General features: G+C 40.4%; 1 protein-coding gene across 1 annotated transcript in view; it reads right to left on the reverse strand.

The window, feature by feature from the left end:
- LOC136443501 (uncharacterized) overlaps positions 1-14764 on the reverse strand; it is a 37402-nt gene that overhangs the window by 9800 nt on the left and 12838 nt on the right. The window contains exons 5-13 of the mRNA XM_066440770.1: positions 12654-13938; positions 12258-12377; positions 11782-11883; positions 10101-10533; positions 2484-2593; positions 1597-1665; positions 1024-1190; positions 408-507; positions 101-145 (exon numbers count right to left, since the gene is read on the reverse strand). Of these exons, the coding sequence (XP_066296867.1) occupies positions 101-145; positions 408-507; positions 1024-1190; positions 1597-1665; positions 2484-2593; positions 10101-10533; positions 11782-11883; positions 12258-12377; positions 12654-13938 (2431 nt within the window). The remainder of the gene's footprint in view (positions 1-100; positions 146-407; positions 508-1023; positions 1191-1596; positions 1666-2483; positions 2594-10100; positions 10534-11781; positions 11884-12257; positions 12378-12653; positions 13939-14764) is intronic.

Here is a 14764-nt window from a genome sequence, read left to right on the forward strand (position 1 = left end):
ATACTTGACTTTGTAGATACAAATCTAACAAGTTGTTTGTACAAAAGTAAAAACTCGACTACAAATACAACAGTAGCAAAATAGTAAAGCAACAACTTACAGCTGGAATGGACCATGGTAAATCTTGAGGCAGGCACTGTAGAATCTATAATGGAGGGAACAAAAAGCTCTCCTGTATCTGTATCTATATAGCCGGTACAACCACCAGCTTAAAGAATATCTGAAGAATATCTTCAAATCTTAAGACATGTACAATACTTACTGGATTTAGAAACACATCTTCGTATGAATGAATGCTGTAACAATTGACAACCTTATCTTGAAGCTCAGCCATGTAAAAGTGTAACAATTGATAAATATATACATTTATATAAACATATGTGTGCACAAGGAAGTAGAGAGCTTACCACTTCGCTGAACTCTGAGAAGTCCACCCCATTCTCCACCAGTAAACCTTCTGTCTCCGGCTCAATCTGTCCAGCCTCTCCAAGGCTCTTTGCTAACCTCCTGTGCAGTAGCAATAAGGCAATGGTCATAAAACAATGCACAAATCCTTCTTATACCAAAGACTTGCAGAGAAATGTAATGCAACTAGATGCAATTTTTGCTATCCTTTATTGTGCTGAATCTATATATATTGTGTATCAGATATACAAACAATGTTGTATGTTTGTTGACTGGGATGCACAGTGTACTGTAAATGCATTTAAGTTTGCAGTCATTTAATTTCGTGGTAGCGAGAAAGTGGAGTGTTTGCGGTGGTTGTAAGTTTGGGGTAAGGAGGTTACTGTGAAGCTGTAAAATATAAACAGTAAACCAGTGCGTTTATATGCATTTACTGTATATTGAAGCATATATAGGGGATGGGGACAGTGTTAATGAAGTTAAGTACATGAAGTATAGTAACAAAAAGGTCTATAACCCTAAATATTAGGAGGCTTTACTTACATGTAACATGCAAAATTGTAAACATTTCACACTTTGATCTGTAAACCATATCGAGAAAAGCTAGGTGAAACCTACGCTTCAGCAAATCCAGAGTTCTCCTTCCAGTCCGTTATTCTGGCGATGAAGAGGAATTTGGCGTGGTCTTCTGGTCGTTCCTTGAACCCTGCAGGACAGTCCTCCAGCGGCACCTTTAACCTGGGCAGGCGGTGGTCTATGGGGGAAAACAGAACCTTCTCCTTGTCCTGTCAAACACAAAAGACACTTATTTTAAAAAACATTACTGTAAATTCATTTACTTTTGCAGCGGTTTTACTTCACAGAAGGAGAGAAAAGGAGTTTTTTGCAGTGTTCTAAATTTGTGGTTGAAACCATTTTGTAGTATAGTGCTAATACATATGAAACACATATTTACAGTGTCATGAATTCACCATTGAGAAGTTTTCTCGTAGATGTAAACTACAAAAGCTGTGAAATCAAAACACTGTGAAGGTTTCAACATATACATTGTACATTACATATCATATCATATATCAGAACAGTCCAATATGGTACATGTAATATATGTTTATAGTTGCTTTTGGACTTTTGCATGAAATTTATCGATAGCCCTAAAATATCATGTCTTGAAAACTATGCAGCACTGATCACCTTGTCATCCAGTTTCTTCAGGTGGCCTGTACAGGCTCTGGAATGTTTCTTCTCGTAGATGTAAACTACCTGCACGAGAAAAAAAAAACAACGACAATATTATAGCACAAGTACCTGGGCTTGTGAAACATACAAGAGCCATCATAAATTTCTCACATTTCTTCTCATGGAAACATGTAATTCAAATAATACAGAAAGTCACAATGTGGTTTAAGAATGACTGCACAAATACATGTATACCTCATCCTTGAAAGGTTTGGTTACAAACTATACTACAGCCCTAATCAATGTATAAGAAAAATCTAAATCATTAAAGATCAAGCATGACAAAACACTCTAAAGTATGTAGTAAAGTAAAATATATCTATTCGCAACTTGTTTTCCCATAAATAAATTGGTTTGGTTTCAAACTATACTATAGCCCTAAACAAGTATAAGAAAGATCTAAATTATCAAAGATAAAGCATGATGAAACACTCTTAAGTAAAATATATTTATTCGCAACTTATTTTCCATGAATAAATCAGGAAGCAGAGTGAAGTGGAACCACACACAGTTTATCACTTAGTTCCCCACTAAATTGTACCGACACATTCACTACACCTCCCACTGGTAATGTCATCCACAATCTGGAATACGGCCAAGAATGTCAAACTTCCCACCTTGGTACAGTTCCAAAACCTTCCCTAATACTCTGACTCTGCTAAGTGAATCACACATTTTGAACATTTTGACAGTACAGTGTACATGTACTCAAAATAGTAATTAAAGCATAATTCACGTTCTTTCTACCCTAACTTCAATGTATGTAATTTGATACATTTCGGCCTCATTATTTGAATATCTTATCCTATGATTTTGTACATATCAGTGTTATCTTAGCTCACCTTGGCAGTTTTCTGCAGGAATTGTTCAGGAACAGTGGTGGGGTCGATACCTGGCTTCTCAGCTGCCTTCGGTGTCTTATTAGCAGACCCTGGTTTGGGAGGTTGTCTTCCTAAAAAGGCAAAGTATGCATGAGTTCATGAACACCAAAATCCAACAGTAACAAGAGAATGCAGAGAACTTTCGGGAGTGGATGGGGGGCCTTTGATGGTTAACTTGGAGAGAAAAAAGGGCCAAGGATTTTGTTTAAAATAGAATAATGAACTAGAAAGGCAACATTTGCGAGCAAATACAGCATGTTTAGCCATACTCCTCGCCATGCAAAAAATGGACTTTTTCATAATCATTCCAGCTCAAAATTGAAAGAAATAATTAAAGAATCCTCCCCTTGCAAGAATGGGATATTCCGTGCCATTTCCATGTAAACCAGTCGAAAAATATCCGCTGAAAATTACACTCTTGCGCATAATCAACCCAGTTCAAAATTGAATTAAAAAAGATCAACCCCAGGGAAGAATGAAGTTTTCCATAGTATACATATGAAGATTTTACAGGAGACGAAGGAAATGACCAAAAACAACATATTTGAGTCAATTCAAAGTCACCGAGAGGGTTTTAATATAATATTTGTAATATGTTTGAACTATTTTGATTAAAAGAATGTCTAAGTCACAATATTTCTAAAGTGTTCAAACAATTAGAATTGAAACTTATAACATGTTTGAACTTATTTCACATACGTTGGAAACATTTCGAACGTAACTACACAAAAATCTCTTTATTTAGAACAGTTTCAAACCATCTATCCAAATGTTTCAATGTTCGAACAATTTGTAACAAAAGATTTTCACAATTGCCCTCATAAACGAAGGTGCTAAGTCCTCCTGTGTGTTTCTGCCTATTTTCGGTGGCCGCGCTAGACCACCAGCGGATTTGTTTTGACGGAGCGTCACCCGCGCGCGACGATGTACACTGTTCGGCACCGCTAATATCCGGCATTTTCCCGCTCCAAAACACTCCACAAGACCCACGTTTTTAGGGTTTTGCCTCTTGTGCAACACGATTCGATTTGCATTACTAACGGGACGAAAATGATAGAAAAAATTCACCCCGTCCCGGCGTCCGTCCCAAAAACATGAACGACATGAAAATATATTTTCTTACAGATTCAATCACGAAAATCAACAGCATGGGATTCCAAATTTTCGCAACGGCCGACCATTTATCATGGTTGAACTTCCTTCCAAGGCGTGCGATAGATAAACATTCCCGGCACATAATAGTCACTAGTACATAATAGTCACTAGTACCAGACTAACGCAAAAACGCATGTCCCCAGTGAGACCATGTGTTTTGCACGGCATGCCCTGAATCCGTCTACCATTGCTGAATGTAGCCCGATTCATAGAGGTCTATTTTGTAAGCATTATTTCATGTACCCCTCAGCGTGAGAATTCCTTGTGCAACACTTCGCTACATTATATGTTTAAGTTTCCCCGGCCCCGCGCACCGCCTACCACCCGCCTTTGATCATGTATGAAGTCGGCGGCAGAGAGAGATCATCAATCAATTTTGACAGGAGTGTCGCGCCAGTCTGAGGAGAAACGATCTCCCGTGTTGTGTTGAAGAATTTGGAGTTTGAAAATATCTGGAACAAGAGTTCTACGACCTCATACCTTCGCGAAATGATTTTGACCTTTATGACTGACGTATTAGGAGTGTTTTTCATCAATCAAAAATCATACCAGTTGATCCTCCTCACCCAAATAACATAAGTTGTCCAAACCTCCTTGTTATGATTATGAGCTTAACAAAGAAGGTTATGCTAACATTTTTCATCAATAATGCAAATAAGCTCCTTATTAGCATAATTTGATTCAATGGTGTTCACATTCACACAACTTCTAAATGCAACAAGTATGAAATTGCCGTTATTTACTAGTATGGAATGATAGTAGTTTCTCATGAATTATGCAAATTAGGCCTACATTTGCATAATTTCTATCTATTGACATTCCTCTCTTCCTCAGTTACAAATGTCACATATTTGAATAGTCATATCATGGAACACAGCAGGTTTTTAAAATTGCCTCATTAATTATAATCTGATTTGCATAATTATCATCCAATCATACAAAGCATCACATAAGCTATCTACATACCAAAAATCATGACCATCCATCAAGCCCATCTCGAGTTATATTATTTTCTCATTGATTATGTAAATGAGGTTCTCATTTGCATAGCTGATATCTATGAATATTTCTCTCTTCCTCAGTTACATATGTCACATGTTTGCGAGTCCTATCATGGAAATTGATGAATGTATAAACTTTCCTCATTAATTATGCAAATTAGTTACTGATTTGCATAATAAGTATCCAATCATGTACATCATCGCTCAAGCTATGTACATGCAAAAAATCATGACCTTCCATCAAGCCCTTCTTGAGTTATTCCCTTTCAAAGTCTGAAGCAAAACCTACCCCTGCAGTTCCAAAAAAGTTGCTAGGGGGCCCAAGCCTATACCACTTACTCTCTGCCCAACGAGCTATCTACCACTTAAAAATCAGTTCCATAGCATGTCCACAACACGAGATATCATAACATGAAGTTCCGCTGCAGTACCGTAACAAGCCGATAGGGGGCCCAAAATCTAATCATTTTCAGGTTTCATCGAGACCTACCAACATACCAAATACCAAGACAATCCTTCCAAGAATTCTCGACTTATCGTGTTCACTAACAGACACACAGACATGCTCGGTATTCCCATGCTGTGGCACTGCATTAATGACTGTTCTTACTCATATAAGGCCGTGTATATCCAACTTTGGTCAAAATTTGTATGTTTCAGTCTTTTAATTGGTGTAAGGAGATATCTTTGTGGTTTGGTTTCACATGCTCCGAGTGGACTCTTCCAGGCTGGGAGTAGGTCAAAGTTGACGATTGTTTTCGTCTGTCAGCTGTTACGAGAGAACGAGCTGGTCAACTGTCTATTTTCTTTGCATGATTCTAAAGTAGACAGATGTGGCTTTCTGGTGCATAAGAATTTTTGGGGCTTGCAATTAAGGTGAATCCTTTTCTGAGCCCTTGTTTTAGTGCTTTAAAGCATTACTGCATGGGCAAGCCTATCTCTTGTATCTGCCCTACAGCTGGCTGATAGCCAATTTGTCCCTGGCAGCTGCAGTACATGTAACTGACAGTTTCCTGCCTGCCTCATGACCCCTCATGACCCCTCATGACCAACTTTGCCCCCAATCTACCCGTATCAATATCCCCGTCGCAACCAGAACGCATAGTAAAGCATACAATTGAACACATTTTTACACTTTTCTCGTTAATTATGCAAAACACTTCGCCCAAAATCTAATCATCTTGAGATTTGCCACATACACACCGACACACCAACTACGACAACAAACCATCCAGGCGTTCTCGACTTATTCTGTTCACTAACAGACACACAGACAAGCACCGTCGCATAACCTTCTCGACGAAACCATTCGTCGCGAAGGTAATAACTAATGCTAGAATAAACATTCACAAAATCAGTGATTTAACTTGTTTTCTGTTATAAAATTTCCTAAACTGCAATTTAACCACTGAGTTTAAGGGAACATGGTGTTTTCCCGATAATCACGTTAAATGTTTATGTCCGGTCTTTCCTCCTCGTAAGCAAACTTCCAGCTTGGCCAGGTGCAAGGCACTCGGGGTCAATGACCTGTAGGTCATATGTAGTATTGAAAGTGACAGAAGTGGCAAATATTGTCAAGAAAGCCCAAAATAAATCGTTCTGAATATATGTATGCCAAAAATGGGAATGTAGTCCTTTAAATATTTCTTCAAGCCACATATACAGCAAATTTCAGGTCATTCGGTTGAAATACCAGGGCGCAGGAGGCCAAGATATGCTAAAAATAGCCTAAAAACCTCAATAAAATCACTTTCAAGGTCAATATCAAAACAAGGAAAAGAACGCACATTGGTTTTTGCCTACATTACCTCTGTACCAAATTTCAGGTCATTTGGTCAAAAAATGACAGAGATGAATCGATTTGAAGATTTGACAGGAGAAGAAGAAGAAGAAGAAGAAACATGAGAGAAAACAATATGTTTAGCCATACTTATGGCTAAACATAACTATTCCATATAAAGAATCATACAGAACTAGACTGGCCGTCATTTGCTTTAAGAGCAAATTCAGGATGTTTCGCCCATACTCCTCATGCAAGAAGTGGGCTGTCCCAAAATAAGTCCTGGGCAAATCCAAGTTTCTGCATAATTTATGCAAATGAGGTCCTCATGAGCATAAGTTATGTCCAGGTGCTTTCACTTTTCCTACATGTAGCTACTCTCACCTCTCAAATAAACGTACCGGTACGTTTATTTTTTTGCGCCTATAGTTCCACCCGGTACGTTCTTATTCTAGACGGTACGTTTATTATTTTTTGAAAAATTGAGGCTTTGCAAACCAGGAATCCCTCTAAAATCGTAAGTTAAGGTTTATCTGCCTATATTTCCCCGGTATTTTTGCTCGTAATTCGCTATTTTTCGGCCTACCGGCGTTGATTTTCTCGCCGCTTTGACGGCCTTGTGAAAAGTATCCTGGCGGCACTCGTAACATATCGGTCGATATCGCTATGACGCTACAAAGTAAACCGGAAAAAAAGACGCGACATTGACATTTTAAAATACAATTTTCATATAAATAACTTTGATAGTCTCTGTTTATATCGTAAACCAAAGCACGCTGATCAAAAGCGTGTGGAGTAGGGTGCACGCCTGCACGAGGAATAATAATTTCCTGACCACTATATCCGTAGTATCGGCAGCGCGGCGGAAGAATTATTTGTTCGCAGAAGACATGTAACACGTTAAAACAACAATCATAACTTAACTTCCCTTGTAATATGTGTTTTGAGGCCACAAAATCTCTAAAACGGCAGAAATATGTCCGATATGATTCGGTAAACAACAGCGCGAAATCGCGAAACATGGCCGCCACTCTCAGGCATGGCGACAGTAAAACTAGCAGCATATTGCGTAGTGCGGATACCGATCTTTAAAATGATACCGTAAACGCATGGAAATATTATATTTTTTGGGCAAGGATAGACACACAAGGCCATATTTATTTTCAGAGGGTTCATTTTTTTAAATAATCGTAAGATTTCCCCAATTTAGGCGGTTCGTCGCGGGTTTCTAGTGTCAACACGTAATGGGTAACTTCTTAGTATGTGCGGTCTGTGACGTTGAGCTACTTTTACAGTCGATCTCTGTTCAATATTGTGGGATTTACCGCGGGAACTCGAAATCCGAGCGTCTCACTTTGTTTTCGACGCTATGGAGCAAAAGTTCATAGACATATTTCTTTTGTGGAAGGACTGTGTTCATATTTGTGTTTTTTGGGGTTGATGTCTTTAGAAAATATGATCAGGTACATTTAACTTAAGTACTCTGATGATTTTTGTTATATGTCACTGATTGTCAGTCATAATAAAATGATATAACAATTTTCTTTGATCACTTGCTTCAAGTTCCAAGTAGAAAAAGCATGTATCATGTACATTTTCACTTGTTGAATTTGAAAGCACCGTGTCCCCCGGTTAGGGGTCATAGCGGGGAACCTATGCCCAATTTTTCAATATTACTATCATATTTTACGAAGAGGCGAGGAAGATCATCATGATTTGAACAAGCTATGGACAGTTATTCTGTTCAATATCTATATACTTAATAGGTATGGCATAATTGACTAAATATAAGTTACCTACCTGCTTATTATCTTATTTCCCTCTGACAGTGACAGTTGTACATGTATGGACACAGTTTACCTAGCCTCGACTGTCGATTTTTGAAATTTTCCGGGGGGTACTTTTATTCCAGGGGGTACTTATATTACATTTTGAAGATTTGTCCGGGGGGTACTTCTATTCCAGGGGGTACTTCTATTTGAGAGGTTAGAGTACATGTACAAGATGACATCCACAGCTTTTACAGTAAGGGGAAGACAACATCATGCATAAATTATGCAAGTGAGGTCCCCATTAGCATATGTCATGGCCAGGCGTGTGCACCTTTCCTAAAGCTACCTACATCTCAAATATGACATCTGCAGCTTGTACGGTAAGGGAAATACAAGTTTCAGCATAAATTATGCAAATGAGGTCCTCATTAGCATAATTTTTGGCCAGGTGCATTCACCTTTCCTAATGGTACCTACATCTTGAAGATGACATCCGCAGCTGTCACGGTAAGGGAAATACAAGTTTATGCATGAATTATGCAAATGAGGTCCTCATTAGCATAATTCATGGCCAGGTGTGATGACCTTTGCTAACGGTACGTACATGTCAAATCTGACATCTGCAGCTTTTCCGGTAAGGGAATTACAAGTTTAAGCATAAATCATGCAAATGAGGTCCTCATTAGCATAATTTATGGCCAGGTGTGTTCGCCTTTCCTAAAGGTACCTACATCTCAAAGATGACATCCGCAGCTTTTACGGTAAGGGACATACAACTTCATGCATCGATTATGCAAATTGGGTCCTCATTAGCATAATTTATGGCCTGGGGTGTTTGCCTTTCCTAAAGGAACCTACATCTGAAAGATGACATCCGCAGCATTTACGGTAAGGGACATACAACTTTATGCATACATTATGCGAATTAGGTCCTCATTAGCATAAGTAATTGTCAGGTGTAGTCACCTTTCCTATAGGTACCTACATCTCAAATATAACATCCGTACCATGTAACATAAGGTCCATATAACTTTCTGTAATACCATTAGTAGAGGTACCCCCTGACATCTGCTTGGTTTTAAGTCCCAGACATGTGAAGTGTAGGAGGGCTTATGTTACAGTATGACCTAGTTCTTGCTGGCCCCGACAGAAAATAACCAAAAATTGCATCAAAAAATTGCAAAATAAATCATTTTGAAGTAGTGTATGCCAAAAAAAATAATGGGGTCCTTTGGGTAAATATCCAATGCACAACTAAACCAAATTTCAGGTCCTCAGGTTTCAACACCACGGCACTGGAGGCCATCATGTGCGACTTTTGTCTGAAAATGACCAAAAAACCTCCATAAAATCATTTTAAAAACTTATATCAACAAAATTTTAAAAGGGTCTAGGGGTATACACATACTCTACCTGCATACCAAATTTCAGCTAATTTGGTCGACGGACGACCGAGAAGAAGCGATTTGAAGGTTTGACAGGAGAAGAAGAAGGAGAAGAAACCTTACAAAAACAATATGTTTCGTTGGCGAAACATAATCAACAACAGAAGTCTAAGCCAACAGTGAAAACATTTGAAACCAGTGAATAGCAGTTCAAAAGGTATTGTATGATTATTCACAGTCAAAAGTGCCCAAGAAGACCACTCAGGGGACCGATAAATGCTGGTCTCTGTGGACAGGTGGTCACTGTAGACTGTCATTTTTAATTTGTCTCAACGGAAAAAATCATCTAAGGGACAAAAAAAATTGAGGTGGTAACTTGTACAGGTATGACTGTATCATCAAGTGTAAAAGGTTTTGTCATTGATATATTGTACAAAATACTATATACATCACAAATAGTAACGTATATAGATTGTACTGCTAACCTTTAGGTGTTGTTTGTTCCCCAGGCTTTGATCTCCCAGCTCTTTCTGGGGTTCTGGTGGCAGTTCTTGCTGCTGCCCCCTTCCCTGCTGCTCCTCTGGCGGGAGTTTTCGCCGCTGGGCTTTTCTCTTTTCCAGCAGGAACTTTCTTTTTTCTATCATTCTTCTCTCCCGCTTCTTTTTCCGATGATTTAGAGGAGCTGGTCTCCATGGGCGACCCAGCAGTTCCACTGGAAGATGCAGCATCTCCACTGCCTTCTGTAAGTGGAGACTGCGGTCCAGCGGCGGTGTCTACTGCTGCCTGGGCACCAGGAGGTTCAGGTGTATGTAGGGCTAACTGTTTCATGCCTTCTGTCAGCTGGGTGACTGGACTGGCACCCTCCGCTGTTGCAGATGCTTTCAGATTTTTAAACTGCTCATATTCCTGTTGTAACACCTGTAACAAGAGTGTACCAAATGCTGTAATTTAGAAGAGATATTCCACAAGGAAAGTATCTCAAGCAATTGCTTTGTATTTTCATTTAGTTGTTTTATACAGGAGTTTCCAAAGCAGTTTTAAGAACGCATTTTCCTTCAGGTCGGAACATTACATATTCCTTACCGTCATGCTACCGTCTACACTAATGCTAAAGATCCATTAAAATATACATATAGTACAATCATATAGTACAACACAAAAAAATGTAATTCTTAGCACACAATAACTAATACAAATACACTGTATCAATTTTCATTCAAAGGAATTGGAATGTCATACCAAACTGAAAATGTCATTTACCCCCTTCCGATTCACACAGCAAAACTAGCAAAAGTTCATTAAAAAAATTCTAACTCAAGCTCCTCATAAATTCTTGAGTGTTAGCTTCTGCATTTTTCTACACATGTGCTTGACTCTAGTTTTTCCTTTGGGAGTTTGCAGGTGGTAGGTCATTTGGAGCCAGTAATAGGGAGAGCCATGTGGGCTGACTGATCAGGGAGTATACGTAGTTGTTGCAGTTTTGGAGTGCTCTACAATCCAGGCATACCAAATGTAATGACTGAAGCACCAAATATGAAACCTCTGGGTCCACACATAATGTGTCATAGGACTGCCATGTGTGTCATTAGAGTACAATGTAGATGTAGATTGACTTTTACATAGCCAAATGTACATGTACATGTATATCTGATGACCGGTTTTCAGCTAGGATTTATAGACAGGGCTTCCAAGAATGGGGAGGCGGGACTTACTCAATGCCCTCATTGGATTAACAATTACCCAATAGCTTTGCATGTCAATCAATATTCATGCTGTCGCTGTGTCTGGTATGAGGAAAAAAACAACAGTGACAGTGTGTGTGGGTGGACACAATTGTACATGAATGTGTAATTACCAGGGAAACATGGTGTCCCTAAGGTCTGTGTCTCTTGCACAAGAAGGGCGTCTAGTCGCTTTGTTTTCTTAGAATGTCCTGTCTGATGGTCATGTTTTAAGCTCAACATTTACATTTGCGGGAAGCAATTTTATCAAGAATAGAAGGGGCTTTAATGAACATCTTATTTTCTCAGTTCTACATGTATCTCTTAAAACAACAATTCCACCGCCATTTCTTGGGTCTATAGCAACAGTTATTACTATCATGACAATACAAACTGTAAGTCAATGTTATGACCATGACATACATATATCTTATTGTCCACTTACCCTCCATTCAGACCTAGGCAGTACTTTCAGCACTACGATGTCCCCGTTTAGGGCTCTGTTACGAGCATGTATACCAGGGATGTACAAGTCAGACATACCATCCTATAGAGTAGACAGGGAACAAACAGAATTATCCTCCAACAACATGATGTCTGGACATTTTGTAACAAAGAACTGTATACTGCTGTCTAAATGTAGTACACAAGAATGCCTTTTGTTTGCAACTACTAAGGATACTGAACATGGGCAACTGTAGAGTATTGATATGCATCTCAAAGTGTAGACATTTTATCAAATATAGCCGCACAAATTGAAAACAGTTTCGTAATACATACACAAGTTAGTTGGCTTTATTCAAGTTTGGCATAACAGGTAATTGCAACTTAAAATTAAAGTGTGATGTAGCATACTGAAATGATAACATACACAATATATTTTGATGGTTGAGAGACGTAGGTCTAAGTAATGGTACTCACTGGAGCAGGAACATAGGCGTCTTCAAAGTTCCTGGCGTTAATTCTCAAGGCACCCTTGATAAAGTCTCCCTTCTTCAACCCCTCAGCCACAGCTTCTCTACTGATGTACTCCGCAAAGGGCTGTCAAAGGAAAAACGATGCATCCCAATCAGTACATCTTTCCATGTTTAACCTTCTTGCTAATGACTAACTCTGTAACCACACAGTAGGGTATTGGGTGCCAAACGGCTACTTCAAAGTGCTAAAGACTATTCTGCTTTTTCTGACAATATTCAGAATGAAACTTTATATACCACCCGAAGTAATCAGGAAACTTACTCAATTATAAAAGGGTAGATACTTGTTTTTACCCTTCAATCAATTTTTCATAAAAAATCATTTAAAAAAGGGGATCACCTGCATGCCCCTTCCTGGAGTCCTGCCTGGTGTTGGGGCTCCCTTCCCACTGGGAGTCTTGACTTTGTTCTTCATGACTGCGTCTTTGGCTGCAGGTGTTGCCGGGGCCTTTGGTCTCGCCTTCAGGCCCGGGGTGGCAGGTGCCTTTGCCCCAGCTTTCGGGGCTGCCTTAGCAGCACCTGCTACAGGAGCAGACCTTGCCCTCGCCGGTGTAGCTGCAGTCTTCTTCTCTGCAGCTGACTTGGCTGCTGCTGCAGACTGTGCCCTTGGCGTTGTTTTGGCGTCTGCCTTCCCCGGAGCACCTGTGGCAGCTGGCTTCTTTGCTGCAGCTAGTCTTGTGGCAGATGTTGATGCTGAAGCTGCACCTGTTGCTGTTTTCCTTGCAGCAGGTGTTGTTGCTGCAGAGGCAGGCCTCTTTGCAGCTGCCGCAGCAGGCTTCTTATCAGCAGCAGGTGCTCTGGCAGAGGCAAGCCTTGTGGTTGCGTCTGGCTTCTTTGCTGCTGTAGCTGATGCAGGTCTTGCTGCAGCTGTGCCAGTTTTGGCAGCAGCTGTTCTTGTACCCAGGGTTCCTGCTGGTTTCTTGGCAGCTGTTTTTGGCTCAGCCTTTGGTGCAGCAGCACTGGCAGGTTTGGGTCGCGCTGTCCTCTGTGGGATAGCAGCCTTCTTTTCTGCAGGTTTCTTTGCAGCAGCAGCTGAAGGCTTCGGGGTCACCTGGTCACCAAGAGCTGCAGCTGCGTCCACAGCTACCTCAACTGAATCCACAGACGCTTGCTCCTCTGCACTGCTCCCAGTTGCAGCAGCCTTCGTTGAAGGTTTGGGTCTTGCTGCACCTGGTTTGCGGTCTGTTTTCGTCTTGGGCACTGCCCCGCTAGGTGGTGCCTTCGTAGTCTTTGCTGGAGCACTGGCAGGTTTGGCTGCTCTGGTGGCTGCAGTACTTGTGGGCCTGGCAGATGGCGCTGTTGCAGACCTGGTGGGCTTCTTGGTTTTGGGTTCTGAGACAGCTGATGGCTTTTTTGTTGGTTCGGCGGCCTTTGATGTTTTTGTTGCCCCAACAGCACCGATCTTCTTCTTAGCAGGAGGAGCTTCTTTTGACACAGATGACGGCGGGGTGGGTCGCTTGGTGACGTCCTTCCCAGCAGGCTTTGCAGCCCCAGTTTTCCCCGGAAGTTTGGTCTTAGGCGCAGCCTTGTCGGTGGTCTTGGCTTTGGCAGCTGCCCCTGCTGCGGGCTTGGCTTTCTTTACCTTCTCTTCTGCCTTTGGTTCCCCAGCAGGCTTTGCTTCAGCACTGCAGAATGGAGAAGAAGTTTAAACTACAGATACGGTTGGCCTGAACCAGAAACATACAACTCAGAAAGAAGGAAAGTCTAGACTACAGTTTGAAGATGATAACCATTAGCCTGGAGTCCAGCCTTATTAACTTATGTCCGCTACCCAAGCTCTGCTCCTCGGCAATAATTATTGGCGGGGAGCGGAGCTTGGGTAGCGGACTTAAGCTAGATAACCATTACAAGCATTTTTCTTTCAACTTCTGCATACGATAGGTTGGTAACAATAAATTGTAGGATCTAGATGCCCTATTTTCAATTCATATGTATTAGTAAGACCTGAAATTTTCCCTGCAAATGCTTATGTAAGTTATATTTCCTTTTGAATTTCTTCCCAACATTAGTCTTTTGTATGCACCCAAGTTTACATTAGAGTCAATGTCTATGGGAGTTGAGGGGTATAATTATCTGCTATTTATAGTGACAGACCTACATGTGCCTCTTGTCCATACATACATACATGAATACTGGCATGATGCTACTGCTGACTTTAATGACCTTAGTGAAATATATGGATAAGCAAATTTCAAGAGTCTTTCATTCATTTGTACGAGAAGTAATTATATCATTCTAAAAACACTAGTTGTTTTGTTTTGGAGCTTGTATATACAGTATCCTGACTGTGAGTCAGTGATAATGAAAACATGTTAGATTCTGAGATAAACCTAGCAGCCTGCATGTTTGTTTACCACAGGAAGACCATTAAACAGGATGTGAGCTGCCAGTATACAACTGATAACAAGCCAGAAACATTTATCAGTGGGGAGAGAATGCTTCTGATATGAT

The sequence above is a fragment of the Branchiostoma lanceolatum genome, chromosome 10, assembly GCF_035083965.1.
Source record: "Branchiostoma lanceolatum isolate klBraLanc5 chromosome 10, klBraLanc5.hap2, whole genome shotgun sequence".
NCBI classification, from domain to species: Eukaryota; Metazoa; Chordata; class Leptocardii; order Amphioxiformes; family Branchiostomatidae; genus Branchiostoma; species Branchiostoma lanceolatum.